The sequence below is a fragment of the Salvelinus fontinalis genome, chromosome 40 (assembly GCF_029448725.1).
Source record: "Salvelinus fontinalis isolate EN_2023a chromosome 40, ASM2944872v1, whole genome shotgun sequence".
Lineage (NCBI taxonomy): Eukaryota > Metazoa > Chordata > Actinopteri > Salmoniformes > Salmonidae > Salvelinus > Salvelinus fontinalis.
In genome coordinates, this window is record NC_074704.1 from 13,758,178 (window position 1) to 13,769,715 (window position 11,538).

The window sequence follows — 11,538 nt, forward strand, 5'->3', positions numbered from 1 at the left end:
TGATGTATTGTTACACCATGTAGGAGCAGTATAGACCTAGTCTGTTCATTATATACATCTATATGATGTATTGTTACACCATGTAGGAGCAGTATAGACCTACAGTAGCTAGCTGCTAATTTAGATGTAGTATAACTTAATGAAACTGCCTTAAATATGCCGTGGTAAACATTTTTTATTCGCACTAATCAATCAACACATTCCTGTCGTTGTATGTCTCAATATAATAGTATTATTTAATTAAATCCATTTACAATAATCTTTGTCTGAAAATAAAATATGATCCTCAACTGCGTTTCCCACTCCAGTCAGCAGACGGCGATGTGCGTCTTTCAGGCGATGCTGCCAGCATGACGTATAATCTAGTGGACGGTTCTTCATAAACATCTCGTCAACCACCTCGGTAGCTTGCTAGCCAACACAGCCGAAAGATTCAAGCTATTTATACGCTTTCGGTGTAAATTAGCTACTGTGTTTTAGACACAGTTCTGTCGTATCTACTTGTTAACCTACTTAATTGAATATTACGTTATTTTGTATTAGTCAGCTATAGTATCTGGCTGGTTAAATTAGCACTAGCCTAGTCGCTAATGATAGCTAGCTAGCTAACATCCCCGAACATGAGCTCCCTAAACTACTCCCCTCTTGTTAAAGAAGAGGAGGTCTGCTGGTCGGAGAAAGAAGGTCTGGGGCTGAACATTGTCGTGAAAGAGGAGAAGGAAGAAGAGGATGATGTCACAGTAAAACAAGAAGTAGAGAGTGAGGCTGTTACAGTGAAAGAAGAAGAGAAAGACGTTTCAGTGAAAGAAGAGGAAGACGCGTTCAGAGTGAAAGAGGAGGATGTTACAGTAAAAGAGGAGGAAGAGAAAGAGGGGAATGCAGTTTTTGGAGTGAAGAAGGAAGGGGAGATTACTGTCACATTGAAAGATGAAGAGGAGGAGATAGGAGATCTGATTAACATCAGTAAGTACCGCCTTAAATTTGTTTTTAACTTTGGATATTCGGGGTTGGCTCGTCAATACCTCTTCAACGGAGGGCCCTGGGATGATGACTGATATGTCTAGAATCAGACGACGTAGAGAACAAGCTACCCCATGTTTTCGCTGTTCCGTTTCCAAAAGTGACTTAACATATATATTTGAGAAGGGTCTATCTGCTGACCGCAGACTGGGGGGCGCGGCATGTAGTGATGTTTTACTACACAACATACCCCCCAATAGTGCCATGCGAGAGTTGGGTTGGCTACATCAAATATTATGGATATACTGACAAGATGTCTCTCCGCCCTCACAAGGGGAGTCGTTGTCCACAAAGCGGCACTGCGGGTTGTCTAGCTCCCGCCTATCCTTTCTTTAGATTGGTGGATACATCTTATTATTGTAATCTATTGTTTATATTCTATGAGGGTTGTTGACGTTAACCGCCTGTATTCAATGGAGAGAGATGCTAAGCTACTAGCATGAATATGCATAGCGATCTGGAGACAACTCCTTTAGTGTTTTTATTTAAAGTTGTCGATATGTCACGTGTCCACATAACAACTTAATCATTACGAAACTTCTGTTGGATCAAGTAAACCTCACGTAGCAAATAAGCCATTCATTTAGTTGTTGACACAATTCGACACTTTCCACATTGGGTTGATAATTGTTTCCACTTGGATACAACCTACTGTAGCCTACTGGTGTGACCTAAAGAGTTACAACCTACTGTAGCCTACTGGCTTGACCTAGAGAGCTAAAGTTGTAAAGTTCCTGGATTTTAAATTAATATTTTCCAGTAATAAAGATAATTTGTGTCTTCATATCCACATGTGGGATCCCTCTCCTTTGTCGTCCACTCTACACCAATAACAGACAACTACCATTTAACATTTAAGTAATTTAGCAGACGCTCTTATCCAGAGCGACTTACAAATTGGAAAGTTCATACATATTCATCCTGGTCCCCCCGTGGGAATTGAACCCTGGTCCCCCCGTGGGAATTGAACCCACAACCCTGGCGTTGCAAGCGCCATGCTCTACCAACTGAGCCACACGGGACTGTGGGACTCCCAATCCCGGCCGGATGTGATACAGCCTGGATTCGAACCAGGGACTGTAGTGACACCTCTTGCACTGAGATGCAATGGCTTGGACCGCTGCGTCTGTGTGTGTGTTAACTATTAGAATGCTGTACTAGAATGCTTAAAAGGCCTCAAGTTTTAAATATCGGTTATCGGTATCGTTTTTGGGGCAAGGAAAATATTGAATATCTGTATTGGCCAAAAATGTAATATCAGTGCATCCCTTTATTATAAAATGTATCACAATACCCCATAATAACATCATAATACCCCATAATGCAAAAGCAAAAACAGGTTTAGATTTTTTGCAAATGTATTCAAACTATTCCCCAGGATAACTAGTCTCAGAGTAATGTAAGATGCTTGGGAAAAGAAGTTGAAAAGAATATCAGAACGGCACCATTAGAACTAAAATGTGTCGCCTGGATGTCAGACCCCCAACCCTCCAAACTGTAAATAAATAACAAAATGTGTCTCCTGGATGTCAGACCCCCAACCCGCCAAACTTTAAATAAATAATAAAATGTGTCGCCTGGATGTCAGACCCCCAACCCGCCAAACTTTAAATAAATAATAAAATGTGTCTCCTGGATGTCAGACCTCCAAACGATAAATAAATAAAATGTTTCTCCTTGGCAACGTTAGAACCTCGGCACGTTTACTGTGTACTGGGTTGAGACAAAGGAATGATGTAGACAAATAATCCAAAATATTTTTGTCAATGAGACAGTATATAAACAAAGGAATGACCGAACCCCCTTTGGTAAATGAATGCTTGTAAGGAAAACTAGATGATCAAAACATTAGATCACATCAAATAAGCCTGAGTGGTTTCACCTCCTCCCAGACTATACTGGATACTACAGTTATAACTATACATAGTTATACAGGATACTACAGTTATACAGGATACTACAGTTATAACTATATATAGTTATTCCAAAGGTGGGCTACTTACTATCCACTGTTTGCAAGCCACCGTTGCTGATCTATTTTTAACCGGGTAGGCAAGTTGAGAACAAGTTCTCATTTACAACTGCGACCTGGCCAAGATAAAGCAAAGCAGTTCGACACATACAACAACACAGAGTTACACATGGAGTGTAACAAACATACAATAATACAGTAATATCAGTAGATACAGTACAGTAGAAAAATAAGTCTATATAAAATGTGAGCAAATGAGGTGAGATAAAAAAAAGTAAATACAATATAGCAAGTAAAACACTGGAATGGTAGATTTGCAGTGGAAGAATGTGCAAATTAGAAATAGAAATAAAGGGGTGCAAAGGAGCAAAATAAATAAATACAGTAGGTGAAGAGGTAGTTGTTTGGGCTAAATTATTGATGGGCTATGTACAGGTGCAGTAATCTGTGAGCTGCTCTGACAGCTGGTGCTTAAAGCTAGTGAGGGAGATAAGTGATAAGTGGTCATTCAGTTTCAGAGATTTTTGTAGTTCGTTCCAGTCATTGGCAGCAGAGAACTGGAAGGAGAGGCGGCCAAAGGAGGAATTGGTTTTGGGAGTGACCAGAGAGATATACCTGCTGGAGCGTGTGCTACAGGTGGGTGTGTCAAATCAGAGGGCCTGTTGTCCGGACCTCTGGCAGTCTCAATGGGGGTGCCATAGGGTTCAATCCTCGGGCCGACTCTCTTCTCTGTATACATCAATGATGTTGCTCTTGCTGCTGGTGATTCTCTGATACACATCAACGCAGACGACACCATTCTGTATACTTCTGGCCCCTCTTTGGACACTGTGTTAATTTACCTCCAGACGAATTTCAATGCCATACAACTCTCCTTCCGTGGCCTCCAACTGCTCTTAAACGCAAGTAAAACTAAATGCATGCTATTCAACCGATCACTGCCTGCACCTGCTCGCCCGTCCAGCATCACTACTCTGGATGGCTCTGACTTAGAATACGTGGACAACTACAAATACCTAGGTGTCTGGTTAGACTGTAAATTCTCCTTCCAGACTCACATTAAGCACCTCCCATCCAAAATTAAATCTAGAATCGGCTTCCTATTTCTCAACAAAGCATCCTTCACTTATGCTGCCAAATATACCCTCATAAAACTGACCATCCTACCAATCCTCGACTTCGGTGATGTCATCTATAAAATAGCCTCCAACACTCTACTCAGTAAACTGGATGCAGTCTATCACAGTGCCATCCGTTTTGTCACTAAAGCCCCATATACCACTGCTCTCGTTGGCTGGCCCTCGCTACATATTCGTCGCCAAACCCACTGGCTCAAGGTCATCTATAAGTCTTTGCTAGGCCGCCTTAACTCAGATCACTGGTCACCATAGCAACACCCACCCATAGGACGCGGTCCAGGAAGTATATCTCACTGGTCATCCACAAAGCCAACACCTGCTTTGGCCACCTTTCCTTCCAGTTCTCTGCTGCCAATGACTGGAACGAAATGCAAAAATTGGTGAAGTTGGAGACTTATATCTCCCTCACTAATTTTAAGCATCAGCTATCTGAGCAGCTTACCGATCGCTGCAGCTGTACACAGCCCATCTGTAAATAGCCCATCCAACTGCCTACCTCATCCCCATGTTTTTATTAACTTTTTTTCTCTCTTTTGCACATCAGTATTTCTACTTGCACATCATCATCTGCACATCTATCACTCCAGTGTTAATTTGTAATTACTTCGCTACTATGGCCTATTTATTGCCTTACCTCCTTACTCCATTTGCACACACTGTATATAGACTTTCTATTGTGTTATTGACTGTTCGTTTGTTTATCCCACGTGTAACTCTGTTTTGGTTTTGTCGCACTGCTTTGCTTTATCTTTGCCAAGTCGCAGTTGTAAATGAGAACTTGTTCTCAACTGGCCTACCTGGTTAAATTAAAGGTAAGATAATTAAAAAAATATCGTATCTTTATTGACAACACCCAAATGGATACTGTCATTAACGCAGTTCTTCAATAATTACACATAATTTTTAATACTGTACTGTAGCAAACATTATATTAAGCAGGACATTCAAACAAGCCTTACACTTATAATCCAAAGTAATGTGAAATGTTCTCATAAGCAACCTGGAAATGGAGGTTACTCCCCTGAGTTTCCCCCCATTCACATTCAGAATACATTGTGAAAAACTAAAATATTTGCTCACCATTTTTGCTCCAGGCAGATATAGTACATCCATAACTATCGGTTTCCTCATTAGCAGGGAGGAGTTTCTACAATCAAATTGGATGTGCATCGCCCTCGTGCCGCAATTTTAGCAAACACAGAAAGGGGCCTATATTGGAGACCAAAAGTCATCTGGCACACTGCTTAGGGTTTCAACAACATGAATAACTTATTTCTAGCCTACAATCATCGATGTTACTACTAAAATATGACTATTCTTGCTCATTTTAAGACAATTGTTAAATCATTTTAACATTCATTACAGACATCAATTGTTGTACAACATCATGGCTACACTGTTGTCATCACCTTTTACAGTGGATTACCGCTGTTGTGGGCCTTTAATCATCTGTCTGACTTTGTTGTTCACACAGGAGAGAGACGGGACTGCCGTGGGTCCTCTGGGGAGTCTCAACAACATCATGATGCTGACGAGGCAGAGAAGAGTCCCTCCAGATCAGAACACCTCAATAAACACCTGCAGAGATCCACAGGGAAGAGAACTCACTGCTGCTCTGACTGTGGGAAGAGATTCACCTCATCAGGCATTAAAATTCATCAGAGAATCCACACAGGAGAGAAACCTTATAGCTGTGGGCAATGTGGGAAGAGTTTTACCTCATCTAGCTGTCTGACTAAACACCAGAGAACACACACAGGAGATAAACCTTACAGCTGTGATCAATGTGGGAAGAGTTTTGCTGCATCTAGAGCACTGATTCTACACCAGAGAACACACACAGGAGATAAACCTTATAGCTGTGGGCAATGTGGGAAGAGTTTTGGTCGATTTTGCTATCTGACTCTACACAAGAGAACACACACAGGAGAGAAACCTTATATCTGTGGTCAATGTGGGAAGAGTTTTGCTGCATCTAGTGATCTGACGGTACACCAGAGAACACACACAGGAGAGAAACCTTATAGCTGTGGTCAATGTGGGAAGAGTTTTACCTCATCTAGCAGTCTGACTAAACACCAGAGAGCACACACAGGAGATAAACCTTATAGCTGTGTTCAATGTGGGAAGAGTTTTGGTCATTCTGGCTCTCTGACTCAACACCAGAGAATACACACAGGAGAGAAATCTTATAGCTGTTATCAATGTGGGAAGAGTTTTGCTACATCTAGCTGTCTGACTAAACACCGGAGAACACACACAGGAGAGAAACCTTATAGCTGTGGTCAATGTGGGAAGAGTTTTGGTCGCTCTGGCTCTCTGACTCAACACCAGAGAATACACACAGGAGAGAAACCTTACAGCTGTGATCAATGTGGGAAGAGTTATGGTCGATCTTGCCATCTGACTCGACACAAGATAACACACACAGGAGAGAAACCTCATAGCTGTGTTCAGTGTGACAAGAGATACTTTGATAAAATATCTCTGATTAAACATCAGAAAATACATGGAGTTGTTTCATGAAATCAATGAAATGATGTCACAATGTAGAATGTTTTAACATTGTAGGAGTATTTTAATGATGTCACAATGTAGAAGGAGTATTTTAATGATGTCACAATGTAGAATGTTTTAACATTGTAGAAGGAGTATTTTAAGGAATTTCACAATGTAGAACCCTAAACATTTGCTCCATTCAATTGATTTTAGCGTGATATGGATATTAGCCTTGGGAAAATACCAGGCTCTGAATTGAAAGAGTACTATTTTTGTGATTTAACAAAAATTGTCCTCTAACCAGTGATGTACACATTATTCCCAAATTTCGTGTGTTTTTAAAGCTGTTAGTTTTAACAGGACGTGCAACCTCATCTCCCTCCTCTCGGCACAATTGATTTCAACATGATATCTATGAGTTATGACAAATAAGTGTTGTGTTCCTTTGTTCAGCGACACCTACATTTAATTGCATCACTCCAAAATGTAGCTGACTGTCTTCTGCAGGTTGTCCTCTAACCAGTGAGGTGAAAGATATCTCCCATTTCCATGTGTTTTTTTTAGTTGTGTTAGTTTCAACAGAACTTACAACCTGATTTCCCCCCCTAATCGATATCAGTGATTTATTGCTACTTTTCTTATGCTTGTGCAGTTTATAAGGAGCTTGTATAAAAAATACAAGTAATGTGATTATTGTGGCAGATGTTTGTGTATATAGCCCATTTTATGTTTAGGTTTTCAATATATCAGAAACTGTTTCTGCACATTGGTTATTGATTTGGACAAGTTAAAACTGTGTTTTGATATTGGGGCTATCTCACCTAGCAACATGTCATTGAAAAGAATACTGTCTGACGTCCAATATTCTTTCAGTTGTGGTTGAAAGTGATAGTTGAAAATATGTATTTTCAGGTCTTTTTTAAAAACTACTTGAAAACAACCTAATTTCAATGTACTTTCAGGTAGTCTAGTGGTCAGAGCGTTGGACCAGTAACCGAAAGGTTGCTGGATCGAATCCCTGAGCTGGTAAAAATGTCATTTTGCCCCCGAACAAGTCAGTTAACCCACTGTTCCCCGGTAGGCCGTCATTGTAAATAATAATTTGTTCTTAGCTGACTTGCCTAGTTAAATAAAGGTAAAGAAATAATATATATATATATATATATATATATATATGGACGCAGAATAATAATCAATCGTCTATGATCAAATTTATTACAAATCCTGCATCAGTTAAATAAAAAGTGGACGAGAGTTCTAGAAGCTAGTGGAGTTTAGGATTCTATAGAAGGAAAATTTGAAAAAAAAGTTATGTATTTTATTATTTAGTACTAAGTGTTTTTTTCTTGTTTTTAATTGTTGACAGCCAGTAGACACCGTGTTTATATTGGTGAAGGTGAAGCATTGTAGTTGATTATAATGTGAAATGGAAGTTGTTTTCTGTTGGTGGTGAGCGAACTTGTCCATAAAAAATATAGGATTTATTTGTTGTCTTAAGGGGGAAGGTGTTACAGGCTTTGGTTTTTCATTTATATTTTGAGGTTGGACTTTAGCACGTCTAGCTCGTTAGCGCATATAGCTCGTTAGCATGTAGGGCGCACTGATTGGTGTCACCTCGTTAGTCAGTATGTGTTACACCTGTGCTGGTTTGTCCATCTCGTTAGTGGGAAGGTGTTTCACCTGAGCTGGTCCAGGTTCTATTTAAGAGTGTCTGGCCCAGTGCTCCAGTTGTCTTGATAGATGTGGAGAGTCAACACCTTTAGTTGCACCACCTTTTTGGTTTGCTTCCTGTCTTTAAGTTTGGTGTGGGTTTTTCTTTTGTTTTCCTCTTCTTGGGCAGATTTAGTGGGTCTCATGGTGGGTGTCTTAAGTCCCAGTGGTTGTTACTAGTCAACTTTCAGTGGACACCCCCATAGTGTCTATCAGAGCCCCTCCTAAAAAACAAGCTTGTATTTTGGGTTGGATATTGCATCCAATTAATATTTTAATCAATGGCATTTCCTTAGAATGTTCTTTAGTCTTTCAGTTGTTAATCTTCTGTTTGTGTACTAAATATTTCTGTTTATTTTCTCCTGTGAAGCCATTGTGTTGCATCGATGTCTGAAATGTGCTGTATAAATAAAGCTTGATTTGATTTCAACAAATTAACCCAATGACTGACCAATCAACAGACCCATCTTAGTATGAAAAACAGTATCAATCCCACTTTTACAGCCTGCTGAAGCCGTGGTGGAGTGGTAAACACCACCCCCGACTCTACCAGGGGCTTGAGGTTGTCTCCCACAGCTCTGCTTTTGTTCTGTGGCCTTGCCGTTCCATTTCTTGACTGCCCCTGCAACACAGAAAGAAACACATTTAGTCATATTACATAAAACACTCAATGGCCTCAGTTACACCTGGCACCTAAATGTGACTTCTGTCACCTGATCACTTTGCATTGGTTCAGATCTACCAGGATGGGCCTTTGAGACAGTCTGGATGCAGCCAGGCCACTGAATATGCATAACCAATTTAAAGAGATGGGGTGAATGAGTGGGGAAAAGTACATTCTACACAAATGACCTTCATAATAGCAAGGAACAAATGTGTGTGCCTGAGGGGAAATTAACTTTCATACAGCCAAAAGGGGTGAGAAATTATCGTGATGAACCGCTAAGGGAACATAAATATTTACCATCTAAACCATGTGTGACCTCTCACCTCTTTGGCTGTAGAAGTGTTCTTCCTAACCAGTCCCTCAACAGCTCTCTGACTGAGTTCCACCCTCACTGGGTCTTCAGATGAGAGGAAGGCTGAGGAGGGATGGAAGGATGAACGGATCAGTCAGTCAATAAAGTGTAGAGCTGCTGTCTGACAAAATCACTATTTTAGTAGTTCATTAAAGTAAATAAGGCTTTATGACTGCTGAATACCAACTATCAATCACTTAGATCATATATTTTCTGGTAGAGACATCCTTGGGACGTCCCTAGCCCATTGAAGTTGATATTTAAAATAGTTAAGTTAAGGGTTAAGGTTAGGGTTTAGGGTGGGGATGTCCCAAGAATCCCAGATAGCATTGACCATGTTACACATTCTTCCGTCTCTTTTACATAGCATGTGTAAAAGAAACACAGACAAGACAAGTAGGTGCTCAGGTCATTATGGTCATTGTAGTTAAAAAAAAATAGCATCTAATTATGCGTAACTGTATGTGGGGTTGTTTGAGAAGAATGTGATTGTCAGCCCTAACAATCTATTCTAGCAACTCATCAGGCTCTGAAAAAGTCTTCATTAATGACGTGTTCCTTCTATTCCAGGGGACAGCAGAGGAACTTCATCGATTCCACTCCTTCATCAATACAAGCAGTGAACATCTGAAATTCACCCTCACCTTTGATGTGCATGAAACAAGATACCGGATGGTTGGACGATACTTTTCTCGTCAATCATCTTAAAAACTTCAACTGGAAATCAACCAATCCTCCATTGTTAACGCAGTGGAAAGGTCAAATGCTTTATTATCTAAAAATGTAAAGTGCTGGGCGACGGAGGTTAATAAAATGGTTAAGTTATGGTAAAGTTGATAAAAGATCAAATAAAATATTTTTCCCAAAAAATGTTTTAACCTTTCAGTGATACCCATCCCGGATCCGGGAGCATCCTCATCAAAAAAGCTGACTAGCATAGCCTAGCATAACGGGACAGGGATATCATATAATATAATTTTCATGAAATCACAAGTCCAATATAGCAAATGAAAGATAAACATCTTGTGAATCTAACCATCATTACCAATTTTTTAAATGTTTTACAGCGACAACACAATACGTATTTCTATTAGCTAACCACAATAGCCAAAAAAAAAAATGTTTCCACCGCATAGGTAGCTTTCACAAAACTGACAAAATAGAGATATAATTAGTCACTAACCAAGAAACAACTTCATCAGATGACAGTCTTATAACATGTTATACAATACGTTTATGTTTTGTTCGAACAATGTGTATATTTGAGGTATAAATCATAGTTTTACATTGCAACTACCATCACAAATAGCACCAAAGCAGCCAGAATAATTACAGAGAGCAACGTGAAATACATAAATACTCATCATAAAACATTTATGAAAAATACATGGTGTACAGCAAATGAAAGATAAACATCTTGTGAATCCAGCCAATATTTCCGATTTTTTAAGTGTTTTACAGCGAAAACACAATGTAGAATTATATTAGCTTACCACAATAGCCAAACACACAAACGCATTTATTCACCGCAAAGCTAGCTTTCGCAAAAACCAGCAAAAGATATAAAATTAATCACTAAACTTTGGACAACTTCATCAGATGACAGTCTTATAACATCATGTTATACAATACACTTATGTTTTGTTCGAAAATGTGCATATTTAGCGCTGCAATCGTGGTTATACTTTGTGAATACATAGCAACATTTTCCCAGAATGTCCGGAGATATTTTGGACACTCACCTAATCTGACCAAAGAACAACGAACTCATGATAGAACTCATCATAAACTTTACATAAAAATACTTGTTGTATGGCAAATGAAAGATACACTGGTTCTTAATGCAACCGCGGTGTTATATTTTTTAAAATAACTTTACCATAACATACAGCTTGCGTTATTGTGAGACAGCACTCACCAACACGGCGGAGAATAGCAGTCAATATTTTACACAGAAATATGAAATAACATCATAAATGTTTTCTTACTTTTGCTGAGCTTCCATCAGAAATTTGTACAAGGAGTCCTTGGTCCAGAATAAGTCGTTGTTTGGTTTTAGAATGTCCATCACTTCTGTCGAATTCGCGCCACAATGCTAGCCAAGGTTATTAACATTCCCATCCTAAACTGATAAAACTTGGTTGAAAAAACCTACTTTATGATGTTCTTATCAAATGTA

General features: G+C 39.5%; 1 protein-coding gene across 1 annotated transcript; it reads left to right on the top strand.

The window, feature by feature from the left end:
- Positions 1-384: 384 nt before the first annotated feature.
- Positions 385-7,327, top strand: LOC129839061 (zinc finger protein 501-like). Its single transcript, XM_055906329.1, has 2 exons — positions 385-963; positions 5,606-7,327. The coding sequence occupies exons 1-2, from the start codon at positions 621-623 to the stop codon at positions 6,655-6,657; spliced, it is 1,395 nt and encodes a 464-aa protein (XP_055762304.1). The 5' UTR covers positions 385-620; the 3' UTR covers positions 6,658-7,327.
- Positions 7,328-11,538: the final 4,211 nt, after the last annotated feature.

Excerpts from the sequence above, each read along its gene's own strand:
- LOC129839061 (XM_055906329.1), top strand. The coding sequence starts at position 621 with ATGAGCTCCCTAAACTACTCCCCTCTTGTTAAAGAAGAGGAGGTCTGC. Across the intron at positions 964-5,605 it reads AGGAGATCTGATTAACATCA|GAGAGAGACGGGACTGCCGT; the intron begins GTAAGTACCGCC and ends TTGTTCACACAG.